This window comes from Periplaneta americana, chromosome 3, assembly GCF_040183065.1.
Source record: "Periplaneta americana isolate PAMFEO1 chromosome 3, P.americana_PAMFEO1_priV1, whole genome shotgun sequence".
Classification (NCBI taxonomy): Eukaryota; Metazoa; Arthropoda; class Insecta; order Blattodea; family Blattidae; genus Periplaneta; species Periplaneta americana.
In genome coordinates this window covers 123,716,465-123,739,565 of record NC_091119.1, presented here as the reverse complement: position 1 = coordinate 123,739,565, position 23,101 = coordinate 123,716,465, and the positions used below count along the sequence as shown (strand labels likewise).

Here is a 23,101-nt window from a genome sequence, read left to right as displayed (position 1 = left end):
ATTTTTAACCAGAAGGAAATAATTAAGGATCTGGGTTATGAAATAATGGACGTCAAGTTGGTGCACCATCGCTGAACAAACGAAATCTGGAACTGGAAAAGGGCCTGTATTTATCTCAAATTCAATATTAAAGAATCTTTATTTCGAAATGTAGATGACAGTGTCGTTAAACAAGGTAGTAGTCAATTTTTAATTAAATATCAATGTTTACGTCCCACTTCACTTGGTGCAGCGTCGTTAAATAAGTAGATATGAAGGCAGTAAATAAATCTGGTCCAGACTGCTCTGTATTCAATCTCCATTTTTATCTGACGAACGACAGATATTTGATGTCGAACATCGGTTGACAAAGTATCGAACTACGAAGTAAACAAACATTAAGTCAGAGTGACACGCAATGATTCAGCGTTGCTAAAAAAGCACCGGGTGTATATCAATTTATGATCTCATTTCGGGCGCGGGGGAGGACGGATGGCACCGCCAGTGTGGGGGGGCAGGGGTATTGATCCCCGTGTCGGGCCGGGCGGCTGAGCGTCCGCTCGTTCGCTCAGTCGGTCGCTAGACGTCGTCATGGCAGCAACTCCGCGCGGAGGCAGCGTCCCGGCGCCCGAGAGCGTCGCTCTGTAGCTCGGCGGATTGAGGTTAGACTGGCCCGGGCGGGATACGGCGGTATTGATTCGGCTGCCCGTAGCCATGGTTACAGCACAGATGCTGGGCGACTGAGCTCCACGCCATGAGGCCCGCACTGCGCCTGCGCTGAGGATGGAGTTATGCTGTGTAGGGGCCGGGTGTGCGCCCTTGGTCTCCTGCTGACCCTGTATCTGGCAGGGGTCCTCCTTATCTCCACCGTCACTCTGGATGCCCAGCACAAGGTCAGTGGATGCAGCCCCACAATATTTGTCATTTGCCCACGAGAAAACCCTCGACAGGAATTTATGTCACGGCGCATGCGCAAATTTGCCAGTCCGTTGTAAGGAGCTTCTCGTGAGAGGAGCGCTGTGTACGGAAACTCGAAAGGAGGGAAGGTACGGCTTGATTCAGGGATTTTGGCCCCTGCAAAAAGTAAGTAGATAGACTAAGAGCGAGTTACTCATCACTAGTGGCGGGCTGGGTCACACAGGTCAGGCCGCGCAGTCATAACACCTAACACTTCCTTCTTATCATGTCGCGGTACACTCCGTCTTGAAACACAATATTCTTCCACACGTCCCGTTACTAACCACTACGTCTGTCGACTAAACAATGCTATGATGACTTACATTTTCTTGACATGAGTGTCCCTCTGCTTCAAGCATAGATACTGTTTTCATTCTTCCTCTTTCCTCTTCCTCTCCTATGCACATTTGTGATTAAATTTCTTTCTTATGACGCAACACCCGGCTCGCTCACTAGCCAAACAACCAAGGACAGGGGCCATTAACGATGAATCGAGCTGTACAAGCAAATTATTACACTAATCTCAAATACTGATCGGAATTGCATACCTTCTTTTATTTCGAGTATTTAGCAATAAATCTCCACAGTTTATTTTCTATGTCGTAGTTTTGGGGGCGAAGTGACAATGTTGATACTGTTGATTCTCACACTACAGTCGAAGTTTACCTCTAATTCACTTTGGACTTTTCTAGCTGTTATTCTAGATATCGGATCTTATGTAAAATTTATTTCGTTCCTGAAGAGATATACTCATATGAAGTTGCATTAACACGTTTTATGGATTGATAAGTAATAGTTCTAATTTTATAAAACTCAAAAATGCCTAATTTGACGTTAGAACCCATTTAGCTTAAATGATGACAAGCGAGCTAAATATGTACCTTGACTTCCATACCTCAGTGAAAAATATGGCATTTCGCTTTACAACTGGGATGTTACGGACTTACTATTTGGAACGAGGAGTTGTTTACCAAAATTTACATAAAAAGAGTAAATCCGTGGCGCTACAGCCCATGTAGGGCCAAGACCGACCAGCCGGCTGCTGGCCTCACGTCCACATACCGAAGCAGAGGTGGACGATCATCCAACCAGTATGGGGGTATCGTGTGGTTAGCACGATTAACCCCTCCAGCTGTTATAGCTGGTTTGCGAAACCGGATTTCCGCTACCTATCGTAGCTTGCCAAGTGCATCACGATGCTGGGTGGACACCGGTTCCATACATTGGTCGAAATTTCATGAGAAAATTTCTTCCCCATGAGGACTTTAACCAGCGGGCATTCCGTAACTCGAGCCCTAGGCAGGATGCCTTAGACCACGACGCCACGAAACGAGACAAAATTTACATGTAATATCCTTAAATCTTTTAAAATTCCCTTATATGAGATTCAGGAGATTGTGATGGAAATTCTGAAGGCCTCTCTTCAAATTCTACACCATCATTTATATGCTGACACATACATTTTTGTTTTAATGTACAAATTGAATAATTATTTTACTCGTTTCATTTCCCTTTATCTTTTTCTGTTTGTTAATTCCGGATCCCAGTGGCCAACCTCACTTGAGGATGGATGCTTTTAAGTAAATCTTAGTAGTATTTTAAAATATTAACAATACAATTTTTGTGTTTTCTTTTTTTGTAACAGTAAAAATCAACTCGCTTTACCTTGACGAAGTGGCAGACATTTTTTTGTTGTAAGATGAGGTAACTTACATCTATCTCCTGTGCTAATGATCGGTGACTCCATTCATATCAGATCACATTTTACATTGTTGGTTACTGTGTTTGCTCCTTTGGAAGCTACAGGGAAACGAAATTACGAGAAACTTCACATTTTAGTTCATTAAGGGAGAAACGTAGCTCAGCACCCTGACCAGCCGGAGAAAAAGTAGAGCACCGGTCCGCGAAAATCTAGACAATGTTCTCTAGAAGAATCTTGTACTTACCGATCTCAATGCAGCAGCGAGTGTTTTGTCGGAGAAGTGTAACAGAACTAGAAAATGTGACTTTCCATTACAAATGATTCCAAAATTGAAATATGCTCCCTCCCGCGACATGAGTAGACGTTAAGCGTTCGTTTTCTGGCTACAAAATTGTACTAACAGACAAAAAGTGTAAATTGTCTCTCGAAGATTTGGAGAAGTTACTGGTTGTTTATTGTGAGTGCAATTATGAAAAATACGTGTGGTTCGAATGTAGCCTAAATTTAGGGAATAAAATAATCCTTCTGTTTTTCATCACTGCGCAGTTCCATTCCATTTTAAAATACCCATATACATACAGCTAGAGAAATACACTATTGTTCAAGGTAATCTCTGAAGAAATAGATTTTTATAAGATACTTAATACTTGACTAGTAATAGTAGATATAAGAGATATTTATTAATTGTGAGTGAGATGTGATGAAAGGTAATTTTAGATATGACTTTCACATCCTATTTCATAGTTTTATTCAGCTTATTTTAGGCACTCAAAATCTAATTTTCACAGCCTAAATCTTAAGTCTAGTTATTACACGATACTCGGTAGGACTCACTTTGTGTGAGGTCGCACGACTATTGGACTTCACTCGGGTAATAGTAACACAGTGAAAAATTATAACAATCATAGAATAATGAATATTTCACTTTTACGAAATCCTTTACCGGTCCTTGCCATTGTCCTGCCTAATATTATTAATGTGGAGAAACGCTTTTATAATGAATGCCAGTGTAGCGAATTTTCCAGTGTAGCGATCACAAAAATTGACGTCGTACAAACTTTTGCCCAATATTCTTTTGAGAAGATTAACTCCATATGTATATGAAATTATTGGGGATCATCAGTGCAGTTTTAGGCGTAATAGATCGACTACTGATCAGATTTTTTGTATTCGACAGATATTGGATAAAAATGGGAGTATAAGGGTACAGTACATCAGTTATTCATAGATTTCAAGAAGACATATGACTCGGTTAAGAGAGAAGTTTTATATAATATTCGTATTGAATTTGGTATTCTCAAGAAACTAGTTCGATTAATTAAAATGTTTCACAGTGAATCCTACAGCAGAGTCCGCATAGGCCAGCTTTTGTCGGATACTTTTCCAATTCACTATGGGCTAAAGCAAGGAGATGCACTATCACCTTTACTTTTTTACTTTTCTCTAGAAAATGCCATTAAGAAAGTTCAGGATAACACAGAGGGTTTGGAATCGAACGGGTTACATCAGCTTCTTGTCTATGCGGATGACGTGAATATGTTAGGAAACGATTAGGGAAAACACGGAAATTTTACTTGAAGAAATTAAAGCGATAGGTTTGGAAGTAGGTAAATCCCGAAAAGATAAAGTATATGATTATGTCTCGTGACCAGAATATTGTACGAAATGGAAATATAATAATTGGAGATTTATTCTTCGAAGAGGTGGAAAAATTCAAATATTTTGGAGCAACAGTAACAAATATAAACGACACTCGGTAGGAAAGTAAAAGCAGAATAAATATGGGAAATGCGTGTTAGTATTCGGTTGAGAAGCTTTTGTCTTCTAGTCTGCTGTCAAAAAATCTGAAAGTTAGAATTTATAAAACAGTTATATTACCGGTTGTTCTGTATGGTTGTGAAACTTCGACTCTCACTCTGAGAGAGGAACAGAGATTAAGGGTGATTGAGAATAAGGTTCTAAGGAAAATATTTGGTGCTAAGAGGGATGAAGTTACAGGAGAATGGAGAACGTTACACAACGCAGAACTGCATGCATTGTATTCTTCACCTGACATAATTAGGAATATCAAATCCAGACGTTTGAGATGAGCAGGGCATGTAGCACATATGGACGAATCCAGAAATGCATATAGAGTTTTAGTTGGGAGGCCGGAGGGAAAAAGATCTTTGGGAAGGCCGAGACGTAGATGGGAGGATAATATTAAAATGGATTTGAGGGAGGTGGTATATGATGATAGAGACTGGATTAATCTTGCTCAGGATAGGGACCGATGGCGGGCTTATGTGAGGGCGGCAATGAACCTGCAGGTTTCTTAAAAGCCATTTGTAAGTAAGCGATCACAAAAACTGTCGCAATAAGTAATTTATTCTTGCGATGTGACGAATTGTTTTTTTAGAAAGAATTGAGAATTTTCGTTCAGAACTTCGAACAACCCAGAGAGACCAGAAGAAGTGATTAAACTTGTAGTTAAGCCCACTCATAGGCTGTCACTGAATTTCCTTTTACCGACTATAACAGTTGCTAGCTAGCACTTTACGAGGCCAACAATTATTCGTGTGTGACAATGCCGCTCCTTCGAATTCTCACTTAAGCTGATTTGAGTGTTTGTTGGTTCTACCCTAGTCTTCAGACTATCTCTTCTTAGCACTGACAAAACATCAAAATACGATTAAGTGTTAATTACATCCAATTTTCATCCATAGGCCTATAAAGTCACGGAACGATTTTGATCAATAAAAAAAATCACAGAAGTTATCTTTGGCAGGGATGTTTATATATATTTATGAGAGAGGGTTAACTTTCCAGGGGGGGGGGTGGAATCCCACCATCCTCCCCGTTAATTCGAACCCCGCTTTTAATGCCTGGGTGCATTTCCACTGAAGTAATTAAACACTGCAGATTATCTGTTTGAATGACAATGATCCACTTAAACCGTACAATTTATAAATTACGTCAAATGTCTTACTACTTCGGATTATGAAGCATGTATTTTGTATTTTCAGAAAACAGAAGCTTATCTTCTTTTTTTGGTGCATTGTAGTTATTTCATTTGGAGGTCTTTTGAATTATTGAACAACAAGAATTTTGCTCCGACTTAAAATAATGTGTCTCTTATGGTTTGATGTGCGCTGAATCCGAAAATGCATCTCTTTTCTTCGTATTATGTAAGGTTTTTAAGATATACTATGACTTCACTTTTCGATAAGCGCTCCCCCAGGAAACATCTGGCGCGGATTGAGGGTATAAACCAAAACAAAAGCTAATGCATTTTATGAGTTTATGACTTATTTCCGGATTCTTATGGTTGTTGGCATGTTCTTTTGTGCTTCTAATAAATAAACATATATTGGTCTCTTCTATTAAGTAAATTTCATAACAGTCTTTTAGGTGAAGCTCCCTGTAAAGCAGATTTGAATAATTTCAAGGGAAAAATTGTTCCGTGGCCGGGTATCGATCCCGGGGCCTCTGAAACGGTGTCGGGTGGAGTTCCCGGGTAGCTCAGTTGGGAGAGCGCTGGTACGTTCAACCAGAGGCCCCGGGATCGATACCCGGCCCCGGAACAATTTTTTTCCTTGAAATTATTCAAATCTGCTTTACAGGGAGCTTCACCTGAAAGACTAGATTTGCATAATATATACGTCACTGTGTACGTTAACAGAAAACCACAATTCCAAGTCACACAGAGTTTGTCTGCACTCGATGTGGGTCTCTGGCGTTTCGTCAGCCCAGGCGAGTTGTGTGGATATAAAGGGAAAAGTTGAGACGGTGTCGGGTGAAGTTCCCGGGTAGCTCAGTTGGGAGAGCGCTGGTACGTTCAACCAGAGGCCCCGGGATCGATACCCGGCCCCAGAACAGTTTTTCCCTTGAAATTATTCAGTTCAAAGTGAAGTTTACGCAATGAACAAACAAGGGTGTGGTTTTCAATACTTAAAGGAAACGTTTACCAGTTTGAGTGAAGGCAAATTAAAAGAGGGCGTTTTCATCGGTCCACAAATTCACAAAGTTATGGCTGATTCTTTGTTTGAGGGAAAACTTTCCGTTACAGAAAGAATGGCATGGCGCGCTTTCAAAGACGTTTGCTCAAATTTCCTTGGAAATTCTAGGGCAGAGAACTACATAGAACTTGTTGTGGAAACCATGTTAAGTGAATATGACAAAATGGAGTGCAATATGTCTCTCAAAATACACTTCTTACATTCTCATTTGGATTTCTTTCCTCTTAACTTTGGAGCGGTAAGCGACGAGCATGGGGAAAGATTTCATCAAGAAATATCTGAAATGGAAAGCCGATATAAAGGAAGATCATCATCCAGTATGCTTGTAGACTACTGTTGGTTCCTTGTAAAATACAGTTACGGGTCTAGTTATAAACAGAAGTCATCCAGAAAATTATTTTAAACGTTAAGTTCAAATTTCGAGATTTTTCTCATTATGCACATGAAATATTTTATTGTTGTTCTGTTTTAAACTATGTAACATCATTTTTGTATCCAGTACACATTTTTCAAGTATTATGAGGAATTTTGAATCCCTAGTGTGTTGTAATTTTATCAGTACCAGTGAAAAATTAAAAACAAATAAGCTCAAGTTTTGTCATAAAAAATTCAATTCATTTTCCCCGGAAAATGATACGTGATGGGACAATTTGTATTTTAAATTCAGAGTTAGGGCACACATGTTAGTAATATTCACCTATTTTCATTTCGGAGCAAGACAAAAAGAAAAAATTTTTGTTTCATTGAGGCTACATTCAAGAACATAGACTACAAACAGAATTAATATTACACCTATTTGTAACACGATAAAGTCTGTATTTTTTGGCTCATTTCTCGGAGGTTCATTTGCATGCCTTCTTGCATACCAAGCTCTCGTTCCTTAAGCCCCGATTTCGGCATATTTTCTAACAAAAGGCTTTCAACAATATAATTTCACTCACTGGCTTCCACTGTATAACGTCACAACACTGCACAGAAGACGCATTGAACGCCGGAAACCCACTCCTACTAATTTACGCACTAATTTGTGTAAATTGGTGGAAAACAGCAAACATCAACAACTTTATTAAAGGCCTAGATGATTACGTAGTAAGTGCATAATTCCGTAGCAACAACATGCAAAGTCCACTTAAAACGTTCGTCACAGAATTTTGTTTCACATCGTTCGACTCGCACTTTACCTAAAAAAGTTTTACTTTAAAAAATGTCGATTATTTTCGACCTTAGTTCTATCCCGATTTGAATTACAACTAAGAAACTGTTCCCTAATCCTTGTGTCGTCCGCCCTTTAACGACGATTATTTTAAATTATGTTTTGTTACTTTTGTTATTTGTGGCTCTATTGCGGCTAATGGATCCGTTGAGCTATTCATTTCAGTAAAAACTTTTATACTCGTAAACCAAAATACTTTGAAGCAAATGGAATCTTCCTACTGCGTTGTACTGTACACGATTTACGCTACATCAATAACAATATGTAACTTGATCAGTCTTCAAGGCCCTGCTCCACAAAAATATGGTGTAGGCTAAAACATTACAAATACACGTGTAAGCTCTAATTTGTAAAACGTATGAGGATTGTGCTCCACAGAAGTATGGTGTAGGCCTAATACATTACAAGTTAAATACACTTCATTCATTTAGTGTTTTGCCAAAGGGCGGTCTTTGACTGCAAACCCAGCTTTCTCCAATCTTTCCTATTTTCTGCCTTCCTCTTTGTTCCCTCATATGATCCGTATATCTTAATGTTGTTTATCATTTGATATCTTCTTCTACCCCGAACTATTCTCCCGTTCACCATTCCTTCCAGTGCATCCTTCAATAGGCAGTTTCTTCTCAGCCAGTGATCCAACCAATTCCTTTTTCTCTTCCTGATCAGTAAATACACTTGTAAGCTCTAATTTATAAAACTTATGATGATTGTGTTCTACAGAAGTATGGTGTACAATTGTAGTTTATTACTCCATACTTAAAATTACAAGTGAAATTACCACTGTTCTGTTCCACAAAAGTATTAGTATTATCTCATATATGTACAATTGTACAGTTTTCTCTACCAATGAAAGGAAATGAATACTGTTAATACAAGAGTACTTCTTGATTACACAACTTTTAACACTATATCACTTCGGAAAACGTATTATGTGTCTTTATCGTGTTAAATTTTACATTATTTCGTTAACATGTTTCAGCCTATTATCGGCCATCTTCAGAACTAGTTGTTGCTGGTCTTGGCGCCTTTTGTTTGTGTTTCCTGTGGGGGTGTGTTTGTGTAGTGTAATGTAAAGTCAAAGAGTGTGTGTGCCAAGACCAGCAACAACCAGTTCTGAAGATGGCCGATAACAGGCTGAAACACGTTAACGAGGTAATGTAAAATTTAACACGAGAAAGACACATAATATGTTTTCCGAACAAGAGTACTTTTAAACAATTCTACTGGATGTTAGCCTATATCATATACTTATTTATGAAATTTTTGGTCCAGTAGCAGTAAAAGTGATGGGGATGATAATGAAAATCATGGAGTTTATAAAGAAATAATAAATTTATAATTCGAAACATAATTTAGCCACAGGCGTTACTCGGTCGATTGAGACGCTTGCCTGCCGATCCGAGGTTGCGTGGGTTCGATTTTCGTTTGAGCTGATTACCTGGTTGGGTTTTTTCCGAGGTTTTTCCAATTGTAAGGCGAATGTCAGATAATGTATGGCGAATCCTCGGTCTCATCTCGCCAAATACCATCTATCCTGAATCCCATCGACGCTAAATAATCTAGTAATTTATAAATAAGCAACTAATAAAGAGCAAAATTTGAGTATAATGAAAGTTTTAAGTTAAGTGCTGTAGAGGTTAAAGAACAGAAGATTGTTGCCAGCGCAGTCTGTTGACTAAAATTGCTTCTACTGAAATTCATATGGAACCAAAAGCTAAGTTTGCCTTGAGAAAAAAACTTTTCTCCCATAATCACATCATATTACCAAACATTCACTGGGCCTATAAACTATCAGACTTGCAAGTTAATATTACGATAACAGAGCTCAGAAAATATTTTAGTAACATTAATTTTTGCCTAAGTTCCTTAAATATATTAGAAATAAAGAAGATAACATAAACCTTATTATAGGCGTAAGGTACTAATGCGAGCAGCATCGTTATTATGATATCATTTGTACATATTACTGATAGTGAATGTGTTATACATAATTTTGTGGAAGCGAAAGATCCTACAAATCCACGCCTTACAGCAACTTACAGTTGTAATTTGTAATGCTATATATTATTTATTGCTAAACTGCCTTCCACTGAAGGTAGTCCCAAGACTCAGTTCACTCGCAATTATTAATTTTGGTACAGGAAGTGTTACAAATCGTCGCTTTGGTAGTGAATGGTTCTATCCCACAGTGAGCTAGTTTCGAGATAAAGCGATTTGAAATTTTTGTGCAATCAGAAAAACTACATTATTTAAAATTGTGAGAGTAAATTGGAAATTGAAATGGATTTTATGTTCCCATACAATTAAGAGCAATACTATACTATGTTTCATGCAATTAAAATATATTAATTTCAAACTTATATTTTATAATGTGGCTTAGAACTTTTCACCATATTTAGGAATGAGGAATTAACTACCGTAACTTAAAATGATGAAAGGGCATAACCCTAATCTGATAATATGAAACAAAAGTATTGTAGATGATGCTAAACACATGTATTTTATTTAAAAATTATCAATTGCGGAAAAATCAGTGTATTAATCCTTTCTGGCCTCAATTTTTATTTGCAGCGCAAGACAAAAACCCGTTATAAATTATTATTCGAGAGATCTTCAACCTCATTTAAGGCCTAAAATTAAATTAATGTCAAATATCTTCAGGTATAGGTCTCGCAAGCAGGGAATACCGACCGAAGGACTGCAAATGAAATAATGAGATAAGGAAGAGCGGGCAACAGGAAAGGTCACGAGATACTAGTAGCTTGAATGATATTCATGAGTATAGTCAGAAGAGAAATGACATCGACAGAACCACTGCTCTGGACAGAACCAGTCTTGCGTTGTGATAGTTATATTATGACTTTAGTGTGTTCCATTGCATGTGAATACGTGTCTTTCGTAAATATATGTTGAGCGTTTAATTAGCTTCGGATTTTTCTCTTGCTACGTTCTTTATTTCCATAGCGATGTCCTCATTTGGTCATCTTCTTGAAAGAGACAGTGCTTCCATCGGCCTGTACCTCTCGCTCCTCGGCGTGCCTACATTCACACGTCAAAACAGACAGCAACGCCACCATTGCTTTTCGGTAATCGTTCCTTGTGCGAGCTATAGTATAGAAATGTTTCCAAATTAAGAATTTATACTTATAATATGAGCCCAGATACTAGCCTATACTTCTTAAATTAGGATAAACTGCTTTTGAAAAAGTGATGTACACAGGCGTGAAAGGGTTTTAATACCACATTGAACAAATGATACAAAGCATTAATTATATATGTCATCTTCTTCTGATGACCTTGCTGTAGTAGATGTTGCATCCTTCGGTTTTAAGGATTAATAAAATGAATTATATAATTTTGGGATGCTGTTCCTTTTCTCAATCGGCAAGATTCTGAGTAGAGTATGCTGATATCACTCGTAAGAAAATCTGTTTCTCTTCGTTTAGGTATCTTTTTCACTGTGATGGTTCGAAATTCTAGGTCACTCAATCTTTGTTTGAAAAATATGCGGGTTGAATTTCTTTTCTGTATTGCGACCATTTTACCTTCAACGAGTTTAGGGTACCTTCATCCTCATACGTGTTCTTATTAGTTATCAGTGGAGCAGAAAAGTTCTTAAAATCAAAGAAATCAGCGAAGTCCATTTCAACTACCCTATAGAAAGGGTTTTGTGTTGGCTGTTCGGGCAATAGTATACCATCTATCGGGGGTAAAAATATCAATCTTGTCTCTACCTTCAATGGCAGAATAGACACTATCACATTCCATTTCAGAATGACCAGAGTCCATAAATTTTTGGTTAATCACGTTGATAGGTAACATCGTTACAGCACGCAAAAACATAGCCACATTTATGCGGTTACGGTTATGTCCTGATGATGTATCCAAATAGTCGCTTCTTGTACTGCTTGATGAAGATTTCTTAAAGCTTCCCAAATACGCATTGCTATTTCTAAGGATCTTTTTGATTCAACACCTTCATGACACATAAAATTTATAGTTTCAGAGTTGTCCAAATTGTATGTAGTGAAATTGAAAGTTTTCAATTTCTGTATATAATATAGTTTTCCAATATTCAACACTGGTGTGACAAGAATATTTTACATACACATTGTGAAACAGGAAAATGAATTTTCAGATTTAGCTCTTCTTTTATTAGCTTCTGTTTTCTACCCACATGTAGATCCATTTTTTCCTGAAGTTCTTGTTACCCTGTCTCATCTTTGTTATTAAAAAGCGTACAGAAATCACATTGATCCTTTTTCGGCCTGTGAAAACCATAATTAAATTCAGTGATGAATTTTTTATAATAACTGGCCTTCTCAGGAGTTACGCCAAGTTCTGCACACTATTCTTTATAGTCACTATATATCCTGTTTTCGGATAAGCCAGAAGCAAGGTACTTCATTTTAGTAGAACTTCGACAGTAATGTGAATGATACTACTGGTAGCGCCTTTATATTATGAGACCTTGTTATGTTTTATGCACTCCCTGTTTTATTGTATGGGAGGTGTTTCTTGCCCTTTTATCTGTCTCTACTGTACCGGTATTTCTAATTTCTTTTGAACATTACGTTTCCATTTTGTCGGATTTCATTTTCTTTTCTTAGTTAAATTGCTGTCCTCTGTTATGTCTTCATTCCTCTCACTTATCTGATTTTTCTCAATTTGTTCTGTTATCTTCTGTCCATCAGAGTGTGCTGGTGATTGTAAATTATCTTCAGAAGTTCTCTCTTCATCCTCCCTTTCTGGATGATATGTCCGATCATCGTCACTAATATTTCATCATTACTGTTTTCAAAGTCGAATTTATGTCAGTTTTACTAGAAGTTGATTTTGATGGTTCAGTACACAAAAATTAATCAAACATTGCTGCCACAAGTCAAAATTCCTAAGTTACCAGAAATTAAAAATAAGATAATTTAAGCATTTTATGTGGTTTGCGTCTCTTCACAATTCACAACCTTTCGAGCACTGCTGTTCAAATGAAATAAAATTGTGAAGGATGTAAGACACTTGCAGGTATACCTTATTTTATTTCAAGGAGTGCAGTTCGGTGTTCAAAGGAGGCACCGAACTGCACTCCTTGAAATAAAATAAGGTATAGATTAAGACCCTTCACAACCGTACAAACGTTCCAGCATTTTTCCTTCCAATGGAACTGTGAATGGATGTAAGACACTTAAGTCTATTCACAACTCAGTAATTGTGGTATAGGACTTTTCACAAAACTCAAATCTCTCTTTATTTTTTTAACTAATCGCGTATTACCTTTAACTAATGTAAAATTTAGACTTCTTAGATTCCATAAATGGTTTTAAGTGAAAAATGAAAATTTTGTGGGTTAGGACCCTTCACCACCAAAGCGACGAAATATGAAATAGGGGTATGAATATGAAATACTGTGATTTTACAACCTGACACATGTTGTATTCCAGCGGAAGCCTTCCAGATTACTACGCACTGATACTCTCTTTCGCGGGAATGTGTTAGTTTGCAGTTACAAGCTGAACTGTTAAAACGTTTATCATTATTCCGTTTTCGAGGAAAGTGAACATTTTGCCGGTAAATTCTTTTCTTGAATAGAATGTTAGAAATATTAATTATATAAATATTCTTAAAGAGAAATAATCTACGTTTATAGCAATGTATGTTTAATATATTTCGTTTTTAAATCATGATATCTTTTGAGATTATGATTTACAACATCAGTGTGTCACAAATATGAAATGCTAATATTATTACTATTCCGTCTTTATAGTCTAGTTTTCTGTTTCATTACTAGTGTTGGCTTCAGTTTACGGTTAGGAAAACACATTCTAATGGAAATGCTGAATGCTTGTTCTGTGCTTTTTCTTAGTAGAGACATTTTGACTTTACAATTTTGTTAATCTTGTAACTTGTTAATAGTATTCCATATTTGTACCTCCATTTTTATGAAGGAAATATGCTAGATTTTAAGGAAATTATTTTTTTCAAACATTTTCTAACATTTCACAAACTTCTAAATCATGTGTACATTCACAGGGACATTCAGTAACAAACAGGATGATACTTTACATTCAGTATTCAAAATGTGTAGGTTACAAAACGAAAAAAAGATATTCCATATTTGTAACACTTCTTCTATAGAGAAATAATAACAATATTATCAATAAAATAATAGAAACACGCCTGCTGTAAATTATTGTAAAATAACCTATGAACAACCTATATGCACTATTTTTTTAAACAACTGTTGCTATAAATGCTTCATTAAGTTCATACACCTCATTTATCCAATACTTTAATAACAGTGTGTTATTATGATTAGTTTTTAAAGTTTAGCCCTAATATACGAAGATTGTTGAAAAGTTCATAGCCAGACATAGAAATTAAACTAGGATTATTCTGAAACAATCTTCATTTCCAACATAATACCCTGAGATTCAAACACTTGGTCCACGGGTGCTGCAATGCTGCTATATCCTTCTTGTACACGTATTCTTCGAGGTCTGCAAAAAAAAAAAAAAAAAAAAAAAAAACCTTCTGCTGCTGCGATAACCTCTTCATTTGACGATTTTTTTTCCAGCCAAGTGAGTTTTGAGCTTCGGAAAAGAAAGAAGTCTGAGGGTGCGAGATCTGGTTTGTAACGGGGTTGTGGTAACGATTCGAACCGTAATTCGTGTAGCTTTGCAACCGCGATTCAGACAGACGGCCATGAAATCTTGAACATGAATAAAACAGGCTGCCATTGCATGGATACTTACTTCTTGATGATTCTGAGGTTGGGTAGCTATGGCATTGCGATCTTATAACCTCTCCAACTTGAAATGTTTATTTAATGTAAATTTGTGCTATCGCAGAAAAACATTGTATAACACACATTCGCAAAGTCATCTTTTTGGCCCTCGTGTGTTTGTGAAACAAGAACCTTTACGAACTTGTCCCATAAATAACTATTATTGCTTCAAAAGGTCCCATGACTTCCCACTGCCGAGGATTGAATCAAACTTCTTCTTCTTCTTCTTCTTGATAGGTATCTCTGGCTTGTTGAACCCATGTAACGAGTCTTGCAATCTCTTCTGTGGTCTTCCCGCTGATCTTTTTTCTTGAGGAGATCCATCACAAACGGCGCGAACAATTCTGTTGATCGACATTCTTGTTATGTATTGATCCCATTCCTTTCGTCTTATTACCCATTGTCCAATATCTTGTATGCCACATGTCTGTCTAATATCCTTGCTTCGTATTCTATCTAGCTTTGATTTTCCTGATATTTTCTTTAGTGTACTCACTCTGAAGTTTGCAGAAGTTGTTTTGTTTTGTTTTCGTTGTATCTGCTCTTGTTTCAGCAGAATAAGCAAGGTTGAGCCTGATGACAGTTTTATAAATCTTGGTTTTGAGATCTGTACTTAGATATTTTTCTGTTACATCATTTTTAAATGTCGGGAAATTACGACTGCTTTAAGTAGCTTATTTTCTCACTTCCTTCTCTACTTTCCTATTATTTTCCAACTTCAGTTCCAAGTATCGTAGGCCTAAGTGTTTTGCTTGTTTTGTCAATTGCTAAAAGGAAGGACGAAAAAGCAATAGAGAACTAAGTCTGCTCATCTGGCAGAACGATGGCTTACGACGCACAGAGGGAAATTTTAGAAATTTCCTGGCAAAAATTATTTTCCATCGCTAATTATTGCTAGGTTTGAGCATCAAAAGATTATTAAAACGCTTTACATTATAAAAATTGTAAAACCATAAAGAAAACATACCTATATTATGCCTATAAGAGTATTATCATATGAAAAAATTGAGCTATTCGTTACTCTCATGTTAGTTTCTTCTCTCTTTTCTTGGTTTCGCCTCCATCTTAATTGTCTACTCTTGGTCATCGCTGACTTCTGTCGAGTTATCATCATCATCATCATCATCATCATCATCATCATCATCATCATCATCATCATCAACATCGCTATTTTCATCTTCACGATCTTCGCCTTCCCTTCTACTGTTCTTTTAATGTAAGATATTTCGTCTTCAGAATTAAAACATGCCAATAAATTTATTGCTTATTAGGAGAAGTGTTTAATGCTTTTCCTTGGCAGCTGTCGGATACTTAAAACATAGGGATCAGAAGAAACTACAAGCATTTTGAACATATATTAATTTGCAATTTTGGAAGTATTCCTTGCAAATCCTTAACTAAGTTTTCTTACGTCCTTATTTCTTGCTTCTGATGCCTCTTCTGACAACTGGCTTTAGGAAGTCTGCACTTCTCAATAATATCCGGTGCGTGAATAAGAATTTTGTGAATTGTGGTAAGTAAAATAGTACCACAGGTATAGAGAGAGAAAAATATTTGCCATTTCAACAATATAACTCTTTAACTTTGTGAGATCAATGTCATATCCGCTCGACAGTACTTGAAGTATCACATAGAAACGTCTAATGATACTTAAATAAATTCCCGTGATTTCGGAGAACAGTTCCGCTTCCCATCCCTCCTAAAAGCCCTGGCTGTGTTCCCATCATTAGTATTGCCATATCCAGGTTTTGGTTGGTCTGTAAAAGGCTCAACTTCTCCTTGAATTCGCGTTGAATTCTTATTTTATTTTCTGAAAATTTCTGCTTGTTGGAGGAACCGCTAATTTGCCACTTTTTAATAGGCCTATCCAGTCTATAGGATCAATGTATTACTTACTTATGGCTTTCAAGGAACTCGGAGATGCATTGCCGCACTCACATAAGCCCGCCATCGGTTCCTTTCCTAACCAAGATTAATCTAGTCCCTACCATCATATCCCACCTCCCTCAAATCCATTTTAATATTATCCTCTCATCTATGGCTCGGCCTCCCCAAAGGTCTTTCTCCCTCGGTCCTCCCAACTGACATTCTATATGTATTTCTGGAATCGCCCATACGTGCTATATGCCCTGCCTATCTCAAACATTTGGATTTAGTGTTCCTAATTATGTCAGGTGAAGAATAAAATTCGTGCAGTTCTGCATTGTGTAACTTTCTCCATTCTCTTGTAACTTCATCCCTTTTAGCCCCAAATATTTTCCTGAGCACCTTATTCTCCAACACCCTTAACCTCTGTTTCTCTCTCAAAGTGAGAGTCCAAGTTTCACAATCATACAGAACAACCGGTAATATAACTGTTTTATAACTTCTAACTTTCAGCTTTCTTGAGAGCAGACTGAATGACAAAAACTTCTCAACTGAATAATAGTAGGCATTTAATTTTCCCCCGAGTGTCATTTATATTTGTTACTGTTGCTCCAAGACATTTGAATTTTTCTACCTCTTCAAACCTATCTCTTTACTTGCTTCAAGTAAAATTCCCGTGTTTTCCCTAATAGTTTATGGATTTTCTCCTAACATATTCACATCATCTGCATAAACAAGCAGCTGATGTAACCCGTTCAATTCCAAACTCTCTCTGTTATTCTGGACTTTCCTAATGGCATATTGTAGAGTAAAGTAAAAGAGGGATAAATGTATTAGACATTCGAAAAACCTTATCCAAGAATGTAAAGTTGAAAGTCCTAACTGAATATCTGAATTGTCAATATTTAGTTTTATCATCTTTCCTATATTATTAAATGTTCGAGATGTTGCGCTACACAAATCTTTGCGATGAAGGAGTAGATATGATGGCATTACAAACTTTACCATCTATCATGGTAAACAGGAGTAGGAGTCTAAGGTCTATTTTAATTGCTTTTACATCCATTAAAACTGTTTTTTGCTCCAGACTTCCAATTTTGTTGTCTATATATTCCTTTTCTGATTTAATTATATGTGGATGAACTGCAATCGAATTGGCCTGCAGTATCTCGGAAAGGATTATCCCAAATTATCTTCTTTCCAGATTTCTCAGATTTTAAATAATACAAATGAATGAACGAACGAACGAACGAACGAACGAACGAATGAATGAATGAAGTGCATTTATTGGTACACAAATACAAACTCATCTACAAAAGATCCTTCGCACGAGCCTGTACGGCCATTAGTGCTATAACTGTGCACAGTTTGCATTTTCAAAGAAAACAAAGGAATACTACTAATAATAAAATAGTAAAGCAACAATAATTGTTATTATTACTACCGTTACCATTAATTATCACAATTACAACTAATTTAATTTCATACCAAATTTCACAAAAATAATAAAAATACAATAAATGTAAGATATGGAAGGGGGAAAAAACACAGAAATAATCGGAGAAGATTGCAGGAATGAGCAAAATGTCTGGCGGAAAGCCAAGAAACGCCTGAAGAATATAGAGCAGGAAAATAACAGAAGGGGAATGTAGGGATAAGATTGCTCTGGAGATACAATCTATGATCAAAACAAATTGGAGAACCGAGTTATACCTCTATGGAGGAAGTAGAGAAGGTAGACTTGTCTTAACCTGGTTTCGTCTAGGAGCTTGAAGCAAATAATACAACTGAATTGGCACAAAAGACGTTGACAAAATATTACCATCAGAACAACTTTCAACATTAAATTTCTGTTTGTATTCAGATTGTCCAGAACTGCCATCACATCCCCATAATAAAACTAGTTCCATATAATTTTCTGCAAAACTGTCAAATACTTCACTCTGTGTGTACAAAATTCGACTAGTCTGCAGTTCAACTTCGGCGCTAGTTTCTGTAATAGAAATTGTCCAACCAAGATAAAACTTTTCTTTTGCTTATCTTACACCTGCATATGTTGAAAATATTCTTTTACTGCCAGTTTTTACCTCTTTACTTATGATATAATATTGTCGTTTAATTAATTTTGCTTCTGTAAGCATTGATAACGCTTTGTTATCTGTGACAACTTTTGCGGGAGTTATACTTTCCTGGTAGGCTTTTCTATAATTAGATCCTCTTTTTGGTGTAGTGAATGTCACATTTTTAACCCGCATCGCACTGTACATCTGCACGTAGACTCATTTGTGTGGCGTGAGCAAGCTCAGGTGTATTCATTAAAGTTCGTAGGTGTTCTGTTGTCCTCCTTTGCGTTCGTTCATTGCTAATTGAAAAGTCAAAGGAAAGCCTTCCAGCTCCTGAAATATGACTTACTAACACTGGAAAATTGACTTATTTTTCTAACCAAGCTTGGTGTTTTTTAAGAACAGATTCGAAATCCTTGGTGAAGATTGCCATTTCATTTTAAACGTGGAGAATAATCTTGACAGGATTTTTTAATATGACCAGATGATGATGATGTTAATAAAGATTCGGGATAGCATGTCCTTTTCAAAATGCGATCTAGCAAATGCTGGTGCTGAATTTGAAATTTATCTGTGTATTTTTTCCTCATAATTTCAAACAATTTCCTACGAAAAATCTTGATCTCATGATAAGATGACTCTGCATATTAAATAAACCTCAATCAAGTGGAAAATTTTTACATGAAAACACAACACTACAACAAGATCTAGAGCAAGATATGGGAGTTTATATACATACAATTTTCATTTCCACTCTTAGAAGTACAGCTCGGCACTACATATGTAAACTACTTTATTTCAATAAACGATTAATTTTAAACAAATAGGCAGATCTTGGCAAGAGAAAATATTTGTGTTCTTCAGAGAAGACTATGCTGAACATGGCCTTATTTTTATTTTAGGTGGAAAGAGGTTGCAAGTTTACTAAAACCCTTGATATTTAAACATATTTAAGTACATTTCTGATTTTTCCCACCTTGTCAATTTCATATTTTTTTCTTATGGATAAAATGTATATATAACAAGCAAATACATGTAGCTTTCCTCTAGAAGTGCTAGCCACCTAAAAAAAATTCACTTGACAATAACAGCTCACTTCATTAAATAAACACGTATCACTCAGAAGATTGTATAACATACTGACGGAAGGTCTAGAGATACGGTGTTGCCAAGAATCGTCACCTCAAAGTCGCCAAATAATATCAAATGTCGTTAAAAAGTCGTTAAATTCCATTTACGTGTAAAAAAAGGCGTATCTAGAGAAACGGATAAGATTAACAATCCTACTATAGCTGTTGACATAGAAGACAAGGATTCATATAGGCCTGAAGTGAAACGCATCAGTATTTCCAGTCTTCCGCAGAACACTTTAAGGAAATTTGGTATTTGTAACTCGTTTTTCCCTAAATCCTCAAGGTGTTCCTGGCATGAGGTATAGCACTAGCTGTTTTTATATCAATTCTGTTGCATAGTTTTGGTTCCACTGAGTTATACTGGTTGACCAGACGTTCCACTTCAGCATTCGAATAGGAAAGAGGTAGTACGGCCATAGCAAACATAGAAAATTATTAGAGTTAACCCAGCAGAATATTTTATACTAGTACACCTCAACCAAAAAATGTATACTGCACCATTTAACAGCGCCAAGAATTCGCCAAAGAAAAGATAATGCAGGGAATTACCCAAAATGTAAAATGTATTTAAAAATAGGCTTAAGGACTTTACTAATAGATGATAGTGTATTATGCACATTATTTAAAGGGTTTAATTGATGTTTTGTTATTTGAAGTGTTGTATCAGTGAAGAAGCGTGTTGTGCCAGTGAAGTGTGTGTCAGTGAAGTTTTATAGTTTATAGTGGTAGTGCAAAGTATTTGAATAGTGAAATGTTTTTGAAGTGTAAGTGAAATCAGTATAGTGTCAGTGAAATGTGTTGTTGTTCCAGTGCAGTGAGTGAGTTGACAGCGGGTACTTATGCATGTATGAATATATCATACTCGTGGGTTTTAGTTAGAACTTAGGGTTAAGATACAAATTTGATTTACTTTAAATGGTATTTTAAGTGATCGTGCTTCATTTAATTTAGGATGCTCCTTGTTAATATTATTATACTAATGTTATTATTTATTAGTAGTATTAATTATTACTATTTGTATTATTATTAATTGTCATTATTGAGTGTAATTAGTTACCACTACCACCCGGGTATTTACCCATTTGCAGTGTGAATAAATACATACACACATACAAAATGTCATGATACGTTGTGCAGGGTTGTGCTTATGAAGTTTTGAAATTATACGAAGGAAAATATTTTCTCTATAGTCTACTGTAGCAGGTCATTAAATTAAATATCTGATCTAATAGTATGCGTTATTTTCTTACTCTTATTAAAAACAGTTAAAATGACAAAACGTAAAAATCGCTAAATTTGTCGTCAAATGATTAATAGAAACTCCAGAAAAGTGGTTGGTCACTATTTCGTAATTTTTTGTCGTTAGACACCCCCTCAAAACCGCTAGATCTAGCGACTTGTAGCTAAAGTTGGCAACACTGGACATCTCATCTGTTATACCAAAGCATTAAATTTGATTCAATTTCGCAGATTTTTAATTTTCAATTTTGGCCAAGAATTTCAGAATATTTCCCTCTGTACGACGCCCTAGTTCAAATATCGGCGATGGTGGAGCTGTATTTGTGGTGAACAAAGCCAAGATTGTGAGGGTTTTCTCGGATTTCTCCCGTTTTCCCCAGTCATTCCACCAATACTGTCCACAATATTGCCCTGTCATTGTCATCTTTGTGTCGAATATAGTGCATTTCTTCTGTTACGTGACACCCGCCTATTAGGTATTCCTCACGGTTTGTCCAAAGATTGGTAGACGGCAGTGGTGGGTCCTAGACGACTCAGATTTGTACAGTATAAGAGCCTAGGGATGCTCCATGTCCATAACTCTATGGTAGAACTAGCAGACAGCAGCTCAGCTTGCGTGAGATTCTGACGGTGTGGCATCGTTATACACAACGAATTGTTGGTCTTAGAGCGTTAAGTAACTGTAATCGGCAGACATTAAGGAAATTCAATGACGTATTCTATGAGTAGCTACGGATTTAATGGCTCTTTCCGCTCTTCCTGAGCTGTTCGAATTTTAGCATAAAAACGCTCAACTCGTTCTAAAGCAATTCATCACAACGCAAGTGTATTTTATTTATCGACCGGGACTTTTTATATTCGCTACATTGGAGAATTTGTTACACTAACATTCGTTATACAAGCTTGTCTTTGCACAGGAAAATGGTGGAGACCTATAAAGAATTTCGTAAAAGTGAAATATTCGTTATTCTGTCCTTCGTTGTAACAACATTTCACTGTATAGGCCTACGTTACATATACAGGGTCCGACATTTGGTTCTGACGAGTTTCAACATGCTGTTGTAAAGGGACTATAGGGTTTAAAAATTAAAAAAATAATACAGTATGTAGCTTGAATAATGAAATTTATTGGAATGTTTTCATTTTTTGAAAATTACACATTTCAAGTGATTTCCTTGGTATCTTATGACCTGTTGTAATCTTACACGAAAATTGTTCATGACACTTTGCAATAAACCTGGGGTTTCGTTGATTTCTTGCACTTCAGCCTGTATCCTGTTCTTCAGATCCTGGATAGAGTGTGGTCTGGTTTGAAACACTCTTGCTTTGAGGTGTCCCCACAAAAAGGAAGTCAGGAGCTGTTAGATCTGGGGATCGAGCCGGCCAATTGATATCTCCAAACCGAGCAATTATGCGTGCTGGAAAGAAATTTCTCAACAATCGCAGTGTGTGTCTCTGTCAGTATGGGCCGTAGCCCCAACTTGTTGAAACCACATGTCATCCCTGTTTAATGCGCATCTAAATGTCTGTAGCAACTGTCGATACCGTTCACCATTCATCGTAACAGCTCTCTCATTTCCATCTTCGAAAAAATAGGGACCAATTACGACTGCAGCAGAAACAGCACACCATAGGTTACCTTTTCACAGTGTAATGGCCGTTCATGCAGCGCCATGTTCCTCGAAGGAATCCTACCGTGTCTCTGAACATTGAACTCATGGCGAAATCGACGTTGTGTTTGAACAACGGACTTACTTTCAATATAAGGTCCCTGAGACAAATAACGCCACGTATATCTTTAACGCCACCCTATTAATTCTTGTTAACGTTTCGGTAGTGCACTACTGTAGCCTGCATTCGCTTGCCATGTAGTGATGAAATGAGTTACTAGCTTTTCGCTGACATTTATGAGTGACATGATATTCCACCATTTTGCTATTGTGTGTTGATAGTGAAAGGCTGTTCTTATATCAAGATAAGAGGCAATATTTTATTTTGTGTGTTGAGCAAATAATAACTACACTAAACTATATATTTTCATGGTCCTTAAACATTCTTCTATGCAGAGAAAATATTTGTTATCTATAAAATTTGAAAAGATTAGAGAAACAGGCGTTTAATGTTCTCAAATACTCAGTAGCACTTTAACGCCACATGGCGTTTAAAGATC

At 36.7% G+C, this 23,101-nt stretch overlaps 1 protein-coding gene across 1 annotated transcript in view; it reads left to right on the top strand.

The window, feature by feature from the left end:
• Positions 1 to 537: 537 nt before the first annotated feature.
• LOC138696488 (WSCD family member AAEL009094) overlaps positions 538 to 23,101 on the top strand; it is a 136,382-nt gene continuing 113,818 nt past the window's right edge. Inside the window, exon 1 of the mRNA XM_069821510.1 lies at positions 538 to 872. Coding sequence (XP_069677611.1) covers positions 771 to 872 — 102 coding nt within the window. The 5' untranslated portion in view covers positions 538 to 770. The remainder of the gene's footprint in view (positions 873 to 23,101) is intronic.